The following is a 14,792-nucleotide window of genomic DNA, read 5'->3' as shown; positions in this document are numbered from 1 at the left end:
AGTGGATAGAGCATCTCCTTGGGAAGCAGAAGGTCCCAGCTTCAATCCCCGGCATCTCCAACTAAAAAGGGTCCAGGCAAGGAGGCATGAAAAACCTCAGCTGGAGACCCTGGAGAGCCGCTGCCAGTCTGAGTAGACAAGACTGACTTAAGGGGAGGGACAGTGGCTCAGTGGATAGAGCATCTCCTTGGGAAGCAGAAGGTCCCAGGTTCAATCCCCGGCATCTCCAACTAAAAAGGGTCCAGGCAAGGAGGCATGAAAAACCTCAGCTGGAGACCCTGGAGAGCCGCTGCCAGTCTGAGTAGACAAGACTGACTTAAGGGGAGGGACAGTGGCTCAGTGGATAGAGCATCTCCTTGGGAAGCAGAAGGTCCCAGGTTCAATCCCCGGCATCTCCAACTAAAAAGGGTCCAGGCAAATAGGCGTGAAAAACCTCAGCAGGAGACCCTGGAGAGCCGCTGCCAGTCTGAGTAGACAATACTGACTTTGATGGACCTGATTCAGTAGAAGGCAGCTTCATATGTTCATCTCTCTCCAAACTCACTCCCTGCACTCACCTTCACCAAACTTATCTCCATCTTCAGGCCGTCCCGCTCGCGGCGCATGGCTTCCAGTTCACTCTCCAGGCCCTGCACTTCCGTCTGCACCGAAGCCAGGACACGCTGAGCATCGGCTGCCTTCTGTCCCTCCCGTTGGGCAGCTGCCTGGATGGGAGGGAGCGGGGAAAGCACATGAGAAGCAGCCCAGCACCCATTCAAGAGACAAATTTATTTATTTACACTATGGCAGAGTTACACCCTGGAAGTATATCATACTATAAAATAAGCAGCTAAGTTGATACAACAGGTATGCACGCCAACTGGGCAATCCTCCTAAATGTTAATATCTAAATTTTCAATCCCCTCAATCGCAGCTGGGGAGAAGAAGGGAATTGAAAACAAATCAGCCAGTATCATAATGATGCCCCTGTATAAATCGATGGTGCGGTCTCATTTGGAATACTGTGTGCAATTCTGGTCGCCGCACCTCAAAAAGGATATTATAGCATTGGAGAAAGTGCAGAAAAGGGCAACTAAAATGATTAAGGGTTTGGAACACTTTCCCTATGAAGAAAGGTTGAAACGCTTGGGGCTCTTTAGCTTGGAGAAACGTCGACTGCGGGGTGACATGATAGAGGTATACAAGAAGAAGAAGAAGAAGATATTGGATTTATATCCCGCCCTCCACTCCAAAGAGTCTCACAGCGGCTCACAATCTCCTTTACCTTCCTCCCCCACAACAAACACCCTGTGAGGTGGGTGGGGCTGGAGAGGGCTTTCCCAGCAGCTGCCCTTTCAAAGACAACTTCTGCCAGAGCTATGGCTGACCCAAGGCCATTCCAGCAGGTGCAAGTGGAGGAGTGGGGAATCAAACCCGGTTCTCCCAGATAAGAGTCCACACACTTAACCACTACACCAAACTGGCTCTACAAGATTCTGCATGGGATGGAGAAGGTAGAGAAAGAAGTACTTTTCTCCCTTTCTCACAATACAAGAACTCGTGGGCATTCTATGAAATTGCTGAGCAGTCGGGTTAGAACGGATAAAAGGAGGTACTTCTTCACCCAAAGGGTGATTAACATGTGGAATTCACTGCCACGGGAGGTGGTGGCGGCTACAAGCATAGCCAGCTTCAAGAGGGGGTTAGATAAAAATATGGAGCAGAGGTCCATCAGTGACTATTAGCCACAGTGTTTATATATATGTATATATATAAATTTTTTGGCCACTGTGTGACACAGACTGTTGGACTGGATGGGCCATTGGCCTGATCCAACATGGCTTCTCTTATGTTCTTAAGAAGAAGAAGAAGAAAATATTGGATTTGTATCCCGCCCTCCACTCCGAAGAGTCTCAGAGCGGCTCAAAATCTCCTTTACCTTCCTCCCCCACAACAGTCACCCTGTGAGGTCGGTGGGGCTGAGAGAGCTTTCCCAGAAGCTGCCCTTTCAAGGACAACCTCTGCCAGAGCTATGGCTGACCCGAGGCCATTCCAGCAGCTGCAAGTGGAGGAGTGGGGAATCAAACCCGGTTCTCACAGATAAGAGTCCGCACACTTAACCACTACACCAAACTGGCTCTCAAGAGTTCAAAGAGCTCCCTCACATCTCCCTGGAAAGCATGACGCTCACGTTCCTGCAACAGATGGAAAATAGCTTGGCAGGCTGCACCACGATCGCATTCGGGTCCCGGCATTTTGCCCCACTTAAACGATCAGGGTGCAATCCTAGCTCGCCTCCTTGTGCTACACCCCGATAACAAACACTGAAGAGCTACAACTTCCGGCAGCCAGACGGTCATAATACTCGTAATATAGAGACACAGAAATTTAAGGGAAACAAAATAAATAAAATAAAGCAATACTATTTGAACAAATATCCAAACCAGCTGGCATACAGTGCAGAGAGGGATCTCCATACATAGAGTTGCCAGCCTCCAGGTGGGTGCCTGACAAAACACAAAACTACAGCGTAAAAGGTTGAGCAACCACAGATAAAGACGCTATAAATACTTCCTTAAATCAGCATGCCTGAGTGTATTTAAAAAGGTAAAGGTAGTCCCCTGTGCAAGCACCAGTCGTTTCCGACTCTGGGGTGACGTCGCATCACGACGTTTTCACAGCAGACTTTTTACGGGGTGGTTTGCCCTAGCCTTCCCCAGTCATCTACACTTTCCCCCCAGCAAGCTGGGTGCTCATTTTACCGACCTCAGAAGGCTGAGTCAACCTTGAGCCGGCTACCTGAACCCAGCTTCCGCCGGGATCGAACTCTGGTCGTGAGCAGAGCTTGGACTGCAGAACTGCAGCTTTACCACTCTGTGCCACGGGGCTGCATGCCTGAGTGTATTTACATGCCAGAGTGTATTTACTTGTGTATTCAACAAGAGGCTGCACACACAACCGAAGCCATAATACACACACTCCAATACATTCAACAAAGCAAAAATCCAAACACAAGATCCTCGTCAGTTTCCAAGACTTAAGAAGATTTGTAGCCACTTTCTTTCTTGCGCTTGACTGAAACGACTCAAGCAGCGATGACACGCCTCCGGATGCAGCCGTGTGTCAAGAGGCCCTCCCTTCTTCAAATCGCTCTCTGACTGTTTTTTGGAACCCCTGCTCAAACACCTTCTCTGAATGGCATGAGTCCAACCAGTAACGCAGGCAGCAAAAATAACAATTCAGGAAGCCAGATCTCCTTATTGTTCCCTTAAGGAAGGGGTGGCCAACGGTAGCTCTGCAGATGTTTTTTTGCCCACGACTCCCATCAGCCCCAGCCATTGGCCATGCTGGCTGGGGCTGATGGGAGTCATAGGCAAAAAATAAAATCTGCAGAGCTACCGTTGGCCACCCCTGCCTTAAGAGATCAAGGCAGGGGGCAAACCAGAAGGCCCTACTGCCTGTGCCCCCCTCTGGGGGGGGAGTGGCCTCCTAGAAAGGAGCATCATATCCACCGGCAAACTCACGGAGGGGGCAGAGCTGCAGATAACACAGTCAAAGCAACCTATAAGCTGCTGCAGCAGCGGCTCCTTCACAAACAAGCTGGAGCTTCCCAGCGCCTCATAGAAGGAGAAGAAGAAGATATTGGATATATCCCACCCTCCACTCCGAAGAGTCACAAAGCGGCTCACCATCTCCTTTCCCTTCCTCCCCCACAACAGACACCCTGTGAGGTAGATGAAGATACTGGATTTATATCCCGTCCTCCACTCCGAAGAGTCTCAGAGCGGCTCACAATCTCCTTTCCCTTCCTCCCCCACAACAGACACCCTGTGAGGTAGATGAAGATACTGGATTTATATCCTGCCCTCCACTCCAAAGAGTCTCAGAGCGGCTCACAATCTCCTTTCCCTTCCCCCCCCCCCCCAACAGACACCCTGTGAGGTAGATGAAGATACTGGATTTATATCCTGCCCTCCACTCCGAAGAGTCTCAGAGCGGCTCACAATCTCCTTCCCCTTCCTCCCCCCCACAACAGACACCCTGTGAGGTGGGTGGGGCCGAGAGGGCTCTCACAGCAGCTGCCCTTTCAAGGACAACCTCTGCCAGAGCAATGACTGACCCAAGGCCATTCCAGCAGGTGCAAGCAGAAGAGCGGGGAATCAAACCCGGTTCTCCCAGATAAGAAGACTGTAGATTTATACCCCACCCTTCTCTCTGAATCAGAATCTCAGAGCAGCTCACAATCTCCTAGATCTTCTCCCCCCACAACAGACACCCTGTGAGGTGGGTGGGGCCGAGAGGGCTCTCACAGCAGCTGCCCTTTCAAGGACAACCTCTGCCAGAGCAATGACTGACCCAAGGCCATTCCAGCAGGTGCAAGCAGAAGAGCGGGGAATCAAACCCGGTTCTCCCAGATAAGAAGACTGTAGATTTATACCCCACCCTTCTCTCTGAATCAGAATCTCAGAGCAGCTCACAATCTCCTAGATCTTCTCCCCCCACAACAGACACCCTGTGAGGTGGGTGGGGCTGAGAGAGCTCTGACAGAAGCTGCCCTTTCAAGGACAACTCTGCGAGAGGTATGGGTGACCCAAGACCATTCCAGCAGCGGCAAGTGGAGGAGTGGGGAATCATACCTGGTTCTCCCAGATAAGAAGACTGTAGATTTATACCCCACCCTTCTCTCTGAATCAGAATCTCAGAGCAGCTCACAATCTCCTAGATCTTCTCCCCCCACAACAGAATTGTGGGTGAGGCTGAGAGAGCTCTGACGGAAGCTGCCCTTTCAAGGAAAACTCTGCAAGTGCTATGGGTGACCCAAGGCCATTCCAGCAGGGGCAAGTGGAGGAGTGGGGGAATCGAACCCGGTTCTCCCAGATAAGAGTCCGCGCACTTCACGACACCAAATTTGCTCTGGGACCTGCAGAGCCCTTGCATTTCACTGCTGCTCTAAACGCTTTTTAAAAAGGATTTTAAAACTGGTCCCAACAGGCAGAAGCTTTGCTTCACAGGGAGCCATGGATCAAAAGGGGCTTCAGCTGTTGGGAGGGCTAGGGCAGCTGCACAGCTGTTGAAGGAAAGCAGCTGATCACCTTAAAGGGGTGGGAAGGAGTGGCTCGCTAACCGCCCTTGTGCCTAGTTTGAAGACAGCAATGGGAGCAGTTCTGCAGGAACACTTCTGCTTCTTTCGTAACACATACTTCCCCCACCCCCCCCTCACTGGCATTCACACATGTAACTCGGATCAGAAGGCTCAGCTTAGCAGTTAAAGGGTTCTGGTTTTCTTTAAGCACCTTCTGGAAAACACCCAGGAAACGGCTTGAAGCAACGAGGAAGGCGAGAGAGAAAGAGGCTGATGAACCAGACAGCATAAGCTGGGGAAGAAGACAGGCGACAACCTCTGCAGGGTACTCAAGTCCACCTGCGCAACCACAGGTACAGCTCAGGCACGCTTTGAGCTATTGCTGGTATCGCGAAGGACTAGAAGCCTTTTTAAAGAATGAAGGCGGGAGCAAAGGCTACCCAGAACAGGAAAGAGGGGGAGGCAATTGGGTGCCCTTCCTCAATATATCGCATGGTTAATTCACATCAGGATCCACATAGGATGCCCACGCAGGGATTTCTTAAATCTGAGCTCAGACTGGACTGAGTGGTTTTTAGAAGAGAAGAAGAAGACTGCAGATTTATACCCCGCCTTTCTCTCTGAATCAGAGACTCAGGGCGGCTTCCAATCTCCTATATCTTCTCCCCCCCACCACAGACCCCCCCTGTGAGGTAGGTGGGGCTGAGAGGGCTCTCACAGCAGCTGCCCTTTCAAGGACAGAGACTCAGAGCGGCTCACAATCTCCTTTCCCTTCCTCCTCCACAACAAACACCCTGTGATGTGGGTGGGGCTGAGAGAGCTCTTACAGCAGCTGCCCTTTCGAGGACAGAGACTCAGAGCCGGCTTACGATCTCCTATATCTTCTCCCCCCTACAACAGACACCTGTGAGGTGGGTGGGGCTGAGAGGGCTCTCACAGCAGCTGCCCTTTCAAGGACAGAGTCTCAGAGCGGCTCACAATCTCCTTTCCCTTCCTCCCCCACAACAGACACCCTGTGAGGTGGGTGGGGCTGAGAGGGCTCTCACAGCAGCTGCCCTTTCAAGGACAACCTCTGCCAGAGCTATGGCTGACCCGAGGCCATTCCAGCAGCTGCAAGTGGAGGAGTGGGGAATCAAACCCGGTTCTCCCACATAAGAGAGCTCTGGCTGACCGAGGCATTCCAGCAGGTGCAAGTGGAGGAGTGGGGGAATCAAACCCGGTTCTCCCCAGATAAGAGAGCTCTGGCTGACCCAAGGCCATTCCTGCAGCTGCAGGTGGAGGACTGGGGAATCAAACCCGGTTCTCCCAGATAAGAGTCCGCACCTTAACCACTACACCAACTGGCTCTCCAGTTTGTTCTACTCCAGACCAGCACAGCCGCCCTCTGAGACCACCAGCCTGACCTGCTGCTCCCCTTTCTCCGCGTTGGTGCTGGTCAATCAACTGCAGCTCTTCCCACACCAGGGAACTCATGGCGAAAGAGGCCCACCTGCCCTCCTGCGAGGGTGTAAGAGGCTACAGCTGCAGGGCGGGGCCAGCAACAGTCCCGCCCTGGATAGGCCACACCCCCTAGAGGGAACTGTGGGCTTTTAGTGCCCTTGGACTGGAAGAGTTAGGCTGAAGCATGAGGGCAGGGACATTTCTTCAGCACAAAGAGAGATTTCAAATATGCTAGTCTGCACTGCTTCCATTAGAGACCAGCCAAAGGCAGTACTGCCTCTCTGAGCTGGGAAGAGAGATTGGGTTATCCCTGGAAGCGAAGGAGCTGTGAGGTTGTCCTGAAAGAGGGTTAGAAAGAGTCTGGAAGTGGCTCTTGGTGGCTGGCCAATCTCTGCGATTCACTGGCCTAGCCTGAATCTGCCCCACTCCTGACCAGTTTGTTCACCCACCTGGCCAATCTGGTGTAGTGGTTAAGTGTGTGGACTCTTATCTGGGGGAACGGGTTTGATTCCCCACTCCTCCACTTGCAGCTGCTGGAATGGCCTTAGGTTAGCCATAGCTCTGGCAGAGGTTGTCCTTGAAAGGGCAGCTGCTGTGAGAGCCCTCTCCAGCCCCACCCACCTCACAGGGTGTCTGTTGTGGGGGGAAGACGATAAAGGAGATTGTGAGCTGCTCTGAGTCTCTGGTTCAGAGAGAAGGGCAGGGTATAAATCTGCAGTCTTCTTCTTCTTCCCACTGAGGAGAAAAGTAGGGTACAAATGAAATTAGAAGTCTTATTTGATGAGCCAGTTGGTGTAGTGGTAAATGTGTGGGCTCTTATATGGGAGAGCCAGGGTTTGATTCCCCCACTCCTCCACTTGCACCTGCTGGCATGGCCTTGGTCCAGCCATAGCTCTCGCAGAGTTGTCCTTGAAAGGGCAACTGCTGCGAGAGCCCTCTCAGCCCCACCCACCTCGCAGGGTGTCTGTTGTGGGGGGGAGAAGATATAGGAGACCGTAAGCCGCTCTGAGCCTCTGATTCACAGAGAAAGGCAGGGTATAAGTCTGCAGTCTTCTACAAATGAAGCAAACAAGTAAAACAACTGCGAATGAAGCTTGCTGAAAACAGAATAGACTCGAACTCCTCTACAAGAGCGCAAAGCCCAGGTGTCGAAGGCAAAAGGGATCCCTCCCATGGGGGGGACACGGCCCAGCGGGGCCGGGAGGAACGGCCGGCTCACCTTCTCCTTGTCCAGCTGGGCGCGGCTCTCTTCCTGCAGGGCGTGGCACTGCTGCTCCAGCTGCCTCTCGCGCTGGGCCCAGCTCCTCTGCTGCTCCTCCAGCGTGGCCCGCAGCGCCTCATGCTGCCGCCGTTCCAGGTCCCGGTCTGCCTCCAAGTTGCGCACTCCGCTGCCCCTCGGCCTCCAGGCTGCGGGACAGAGAGGCCTTCTCCTCCTCCTGCCCGGGGAAGGAGGACGGGACAAGCATCGTCAGTTGCAACAAGAGAACCACCAACCTGGGTGAAAGCTAGGATTGGTCTAGCCCCGGGGGTGTCAAACATGCAGTTCGGGAGCTGAATCAGGCCCCCAGAAGGCTCCTATCAGCCCCCCAAGCAACTGGCTGTCATCTGTTTTCTCCATTGGCTGAGGCTCCTCCCTTGGGGAGAAAGGGGGGAGGACTAGCTTGTTTTGCCAGGCTCTCTCAATCGCACAGCAGAGCTACTGAGCCAAGCCTCTCTTCCTTCTATTGGCTGAGGCTCCTCCCCCTGCTGGGGAAGGCAGAAAGAGCCAGAACTTCCTTTGCCCAGTTCCCTAGATCCCATGGGAGAGATACAAGAGAGCACCTTTAAGACCAATGAGTGCTAACGTTTTAAGCATGTTTTAAGTTTTTTAAAAATGTATTTGTGTTTGTCTGTGTTCTTTATAACATTTATATCTCTGCTACCTAATCTTAAATAGGTATACACACGGCCCGACCCAACATTGCCTCGGCTCAACCGGACACGGCCCAGCCCAACAAGGTGTCACTTATGTCAGATAATTTTTCCTTAGGCCAAGAGCGTAAGATCAACAAAAAACCCCAAAACGCTCGGGGAAACAAATATCCTCCAGGGCTTTTTTTGTAGCAAAAACTCCTTTACATATTAGGCCACGCACCCTTGATGCAGCCGATCTTCCAAGAGTTTAGAACAGGCCCTGTACTAAGAGCCCTGTAAGCTCTGGAGGATTGGCTACATCAGGGAGGCGTGGCCTAATATACAAAGGAGCTCCTGCTTACAAAAAAAAAGGCCCCCGCTTTTTCCCCAGCTCTGAACCGTAAGGAGACCTGCTGGGGGAAAGCGTTCCACACCTGGTAGGCCACAACCAAAAAGGCCATGCTTCACTTCCAAGAAAAGAGGGAGGCAGACAAGGGCCTCTCCGAAAGGTCAGGCTAGTAGATGCTCTCCAACCGTGGCTGGCATCCATGTACCCTAAGTGCGGGGCAGGTGCCAAGGCCCAGGTCTTCTGGCGGGGCCCACCTCCACACCCACCCACCTGTTCACCTCCCTTGCTGCCCATCGGCTTCTTGTAAACCTTCTCACCACACACTACATAGCCTGTGCAGCACATTGTGAGAGCATCGGGAGCCGTGGGAAAGGACCAAGTGGGCAGGGGACAGATGTGTGGGTAGGCGGGTGTGGGAGGAGAATGTGGGCAGCTGAGCAGGGAGGTGCAAGCGGGGAGGTCACAGTGGCATGCAGAGGAGGGGAGCAGGGTTCCGGGCACCTCTGCCCCAGGCCCACCAGAACCTGGAAGCAGCCCTCTCCCGAACGTCCACCTTCACTCATGCGGGGAGTTCCAAGAGCAGGCAGGAGGAGAGGGGGGAAAGCGGGAGTCACTCTTACCAGCATCTCCTTCTCCTGGCGACACAGGCTGGCTGCTTGCTGCTGCTGGCTGAGGGCGGACAAGGTTTCCTCGAGGCGCCCTTCGGTCTCCTGAGTTTTTATAGAGGAGAAGAATCGTCTTGAAGCTGCCCCCCAAGTTCCCTGCACTGAGGTACCGCTGCCTCCGTCTCTGAAGCAGCAGAAAGCCAGTGCGCTAATGACTTCCGGGGGGGGCAGCTGCGTTGGACTGAACCAGCACCACGAAGTTGGAAGTCCAGGGGAGCCTCGGAAGACCATTAGCTGTTACTCCAGGGCACACGGAAGCTTATACCAGGGATAAACCATTGTTAGGGAATTTAGGAGTATAGGAACTTTTCCTAGGGCTCTCATCCCCGCTAGGTTCAGTAAGGCAAAGGGGAAAACAGGAAGTGACCCTGTAGTTCTGGAGAGAGAGCGAGGGGAAAACTGTTCCTCAAAGTTAAAGCCATTTGTTAAAAATTAAAACCATCAAGCAAAAACCTTCCAAACATATAAGAATCTACCTTGCAGCATATAGGAGAGGAAAGGAAAGGTCCCCTGTGCAAGCACCAGTCGTTTCCGACTCTGGGGTGACTTTGCTCTCACGTTTTCACGGCAGACTTTTTACGGGGGGGGTTGCCATTGCCTTCCCCAGTCATCTACACTTTCCCCTCAGCAAGCTGGGGACTCATTTGACCAACCTCGGAAGGATGGAAGGCTGAGTCAACCTGGAGCTGGCTACCTGAAAACCCAGCTTCCACTGGGGATTGAACTCAGGTCATGAGCAGAGAGTTTGGACTGTAGTACTGTAGCTTTAACACTCTGTGCCATGGGGCTCTTAACATATGTGGAAAGGAAAGGTCCCCTGTGCAAGCACCAGTCGTTTCCGACTCTGGGGCAACGTTTTCACAGCAGACTTTTTACGGGGTGGTTTGCCATTGCCTTCCCCAGTCATCTACACTTCCCCCCCCCCCCAGCAAGCTGGGTACTAATAATAATAATAATAAAATTTTATTTATACCCCGCCCTCCCTGCCGAGGCAGGCTCAGGGCGGCTCCTTTTACCCACTTCAGAAGGATGGAAGGCTGAGTCGACCTGGAGCCAGCTACCTGAACCAGCTTCCGCTGGGATTGAACTCAGATCGTGAGCACAGCTTAGGACTGCAGCTTTAACACTCTGCGCCATGGGGCTCTGATATAACATTGCAGCATATAACACTGCTTCAAAATCAAACCCCTCAGGGGAAAAAAAAACCCAGAACCTATCTGAAAATCAATGCACTTGCATCAGGAATACATTCTGGCTCTCCCTCAAGTGCTCAAGGGGGTTGCTGGCCAAGGAGAGCCCTGAACAACAGCCGTGACTGATATTCTACACCAGGGGTGGCCAAACTGCGGCTTGGGAGCCACAAGTGGGTCTTTCACACATGTTCTGTGGCTCTCAAAGCTCCCACCACCCCATTGGCCAGCTTGGAGAAGGCATTTCTCTCTTGAAATCACTTCTCCAAACCAAGCCAGCCGGCCGCTTGGAGGATGCATTTAAAGTTAAAGTTGCTTTCTTTCCACCTCAGCCTCCCTCCTGTCTATTTGCCTTTCTTTCCTTCCATCTCGTGGCTCTCAAGCATCTGACATTTAGTCTATGAGGCTCTAACATTAAGCAAGTTTGGCCACCCCTTGTTCTATAGCAGGGGTGGCCAACGGTCGCTCTCCAGATGTTTTTTTTTTTGCCTACAACTCCCATCAGCCCCAGCCAGCATGGCCAATGGCTGGGGCTGATGGGAGTTGTAGGCAAAAAACATCTGGAGAGCTACCATTGGCCACCCCTGCTCTAGTGAATTTGCCACACTGGCTCTACGAGCATCCCATTGTCTGATTCCCCCTCCTGCAGTCTGAAATGCAGACTAATGCCCTCATGATACACAACTGTTATGTGTAACCCTACGGTCATTTTAAAGGTCTTCTGTTCCAGTTTGTAGCCCCCAGAGCTGTGATCTGTATGGGGGGGAGACCAGTGTTGGAGACAACTCTTTAAATTCTTCCCTTTGTTATATCTTCCTTTTGAAAATTATTTTCTTCCTGATCTAGCTGATCTCAAAGGTTGAACTCTACAAGAGGGGGGGGATTAACCTTTAAAATGGCTGCAGAACAATACAGAAGGCATCGTTCTGCTCTCAGATAAAAATATGGAGCAGAGGTCCATCAGTGGCTATTAGCCACAGTGTATATATATATATATATATATATATATACATATGTGTGTGTGTGTATATATATGTGTATATATGTATGTATGTATACGTGTGTCTGGTTGTATATATATATATATATATATATATATATATATATGTATGTACACACACATATATTGGCCACTGTGTTGGACTGGATGGGCCATTGGCCTGATCCAACATGGCTTCTCTTATGTTCTTATGTGACACAGAGTGTTGGACTGGATGGGCCATTGGCCTGATCCAACATGGCTTCTATTATGTTCTTATGTGACACAGAGTGTTGGACTGGATGGGCCATTGGCCTGATCCAACATGGCTTCTCTTATGTTCTTACATGGCACAGAGTGTTGGACTGGATGGGCCATTGGCCTGATCCAACATGGCTTCTATTATGTTCTTAGGTGACACAGAGTGTTGGACTAGATGAGCCATTGGCCTGCTCCAACATGGCTTCTGTTATGTTCTTATGTGACACAGAGTGTTGGACTGGATGGGCCAGTGGCCTGATCCAACATGGCTTCTCTTATGTTCTTACGTGACACAGAGTGTTGGACTAGATGGGCCATTGGCCTGCTCCAACATGGTTTCTGTTATGTTCTTATGTGACACAGAGTGTTGGACTGGATGGGCCTTTGGCCTGCTCCAACATGGCTTCTGTTATGTTCTTATGTGACACAGAGTGTTGGACTGGATGGGCCAGTGGCCTGATCCAACATGGCTTCTCTTATGTTCTTACGTGACACAGAGTGTTGGACTAGATGGGCCATTGGCCTGCTCCAACATGGTTTCTGTTATGTTCTTACGTGACACAGAGTGTTGGACTGGATGGGCCATTGGCCTGCTCCAACATGGCTTCTCTTCTGTTCTTACGTGACACAGAATGTTGGACTGGAGGGGCCATTGGCCTGATCCACCATGGCTTCTCTTATGTTCTTACATGACACAGAGTGTTGGACTAGATGGGCCATTGGCCTGCTCCAACATGGCTTCTCTTCTGTTCTTATGTGACACAGAGTGTTGGACTGGATGGGCCTTTGGCCTGCTCCAACATGGCTTCTGTTATGTTCTTATGTGACACAGAGTGTTGGACTGGATGGGCCACTGGTCTGATCCAACAGGGCTTCTCTGATGTTCTTATGACTGCTGTGCATTCCAAAAGCCATTACTCACTGAAAAAGCTACCGTTGGCCACTCCGGTAGGATCCAAAGGAACTGCCAATCGGAAAAGGCCGATGGGGCAGGGCCTTCCTTCCAGCTCCCCACCCCCACTCCACACAGACCCTGACCTCTTTGTGCCTCCCCAGCGCCTGAACCGCGGCCTCCTTCTCCGTCTGCAGCCTACGGAGGGTCTCCGTCCTCTCGGCCTCATGCCGGTTCCAGCCTTCCACCACCTTGGCCAGGGTCTGCGGGACAGAGAACGCCCAACTCAGCCGGGGGGCCCCTTGCAGGGTCCCACAAGAGAAGCTGTGGAAATCCGGCTTCAGAGGCATTCCTGACGGGGATTGTGTGGAAGGCAGAGGCGAGCCTCCTTCAAAGCAGCTCCGGTGGGGAATTCTACGGGGCCGGCTGTTGCTGCCAGAACGGCAGAAGGTGCCAGAACCAGAGGGCGACTCGGGGATCTGAACGGCTTGGGCCGACTGCTGCCACCTGAGCTCCGGGTTCCTCCAGCCCCGCCCGTCTCCCTGCCTGCTCCTCTGGGCACGCCCCCTCCCTGCCCAGCCTCACTTTGTCCAGCTGCTCGATCATGCCGTCTTTCTTCTTGTCGGCTGAGATGGCGACGGCCAGCTGCTGCTGTAGCTCCAGGAGGCGGTCCTGGAGGGCCTGGATGTGCCGCTCGCAGTGCTGGGGGAGAGAGGGAAGCGGACAGAAAGGCAGTTGCGGGAGAGAGATGGCAAGAGGTGTGCGTGGGGGAGGGGGTGATTCTAGAGAGGGGAGCACAAGAAGGAAACATCCATGGGAGGCGAGGTGGGTTTTATGCCAGGCACCTGCATTCACACTGTACAGATTATGAAGAAGACGACTGCAGATTTATACCGCGCCCTTCTCTCTGAATCAGTCTCAGAGTGGCTTACAGTCTCCTTTATCTTCTTCCCCCACAACGGGCACCCTGGGAGGTGGGTGGGGCTGAGAGAGCTCTCCCAGAAGCTGCCCTTTCAAGGACAGAGTCTCAGAGCAGCCTGCAATCTCCTTTACCTTCCTCCCCCCCCCAACAGACCCCCCCTGTGAGGTGGGTGGGGCTGAGAGAGCTCTCCCCAGAAGCTGCCCTTTCAAGGACAACTCTGCGAGAGATATGGTTGACCCAAGGCCATTCCAGCAGCTGCAAGTGGAGGAATAGGGAATCCAACCCGGTTCTCCCAGATAGGAGTCCGCGCACTTAAGCCAGTTTGGTGTAGTGGCTAAGTGTGCGGACGCTTATCTGGAACTCTTAACAGGCTTGATTCCCCACTCCTCCACTTGCAGCTGCTGGAATGGCCTTGGGTCAGCCATAGCTCTCTTATCTGGGAGAACCGGGGTTGATTCCCCACTCCTTCACTTGCAGCTGCTGGAATGGCCTTGGGTCAGCCAGAGCTCTCTTATCTGGGAGAACCGGGTTGGATTCCCCACTCCTCCACTTGCAGCTGCTGGAATGGCCTTGGGGCAGCCAGAGCTCTCTCATCTGGGAGAACTGGGGTTGATTCCCCACTCTTCCACTTGCAGCTGCTGGAATGGCCTTGGGTCAGCCATAGCTCTGGCAGAGGTTGTCCTTGGAAGGGCAGCTGCTGGGAGAGCCCTCTCAGTCCCACCCACCTCACAGGGTGTCTGTTGTGGGGGAAGGAGATAAAGGAGATTGTAAGCTGCTCTGAAACTCTGATTCAGAGAGAAGGGCGGGGTATAAAACTGCAGTCGTCGTCTTCTTTTAACCGCTACACCAAACTGCACATGCCTTACTTCTGCCCATGTCACTTGTTCCTAAAGTGCAGGAAACTCCTTTGACGAGGAGAATCAGGGCCAGTGAAAATCGTGTTCAACAATTCATAGAAAGCAAGGTGATCCTGCACCTTGACTACCTGGGATTGTTTTTTTTTTATGTATGAAAGGTTGCCACAAGATGCACACACATCCTGCCCCAAAGAGAGAAGAAGATATTAAATGTATACACTGCCCTACGCTCTGAATGTCAGAGTCCCAGAGCAGCTCACAATCTCCTTTCCCTTCCTCCCC

General features: G+C 52.4%; 1 protein-coding gene across 1 annotated transcript in view; it reads right to left on the bottom strand.

Moving 5' to 3' along the window:
* Positions 1–14,792, bottom strand: part of CNTROB (centrobin, centriole duplication and spindle assembly protein) — a 45,996-nt gene that overhangs the window by 19,239 nt on the left and 11,965 nt on the right. Inside the window, 6 exon segments of the mRNA XM_060255957.1 lie at positions 558–704; positions 7,722–7,886; positions 7,888–7,938; positions 9,365–9,451; positions 12,866–12,994; positions 13,317–13,433. Of these exon segments, the coding sequence (XP_060111940.1) occupies positions 558–704; positions 7,722–7,886; positions 7,888–7,938; positions 9,365–9,451; positions 12,866–12,994; positions 13,317–13,433 (696 nt within the window).

This window comes from Heteronotia binoei, chromosome 15 (genome assembly GCF_032191835.1).
Source record: "Heteronotia binoei isolate CCM8104 ecotype False Entrance Well chromosome 15, APGP_CSIRO_Hbin_v1, whole genome shotgun sequence".
Classification (NCBI taxonomy): domain Eukaryota; kingdom Metazoa; phylum Chordata; class Lepidosauria; order Squamata; family Gekkonidae; genus Heteronotia; species Heteronotia binoei.
The sequence above is the reverse complement of the archived record's forward strand: the minus strand, read 5'-3'. Positions and strand labels throughout refer to the sequence as shown.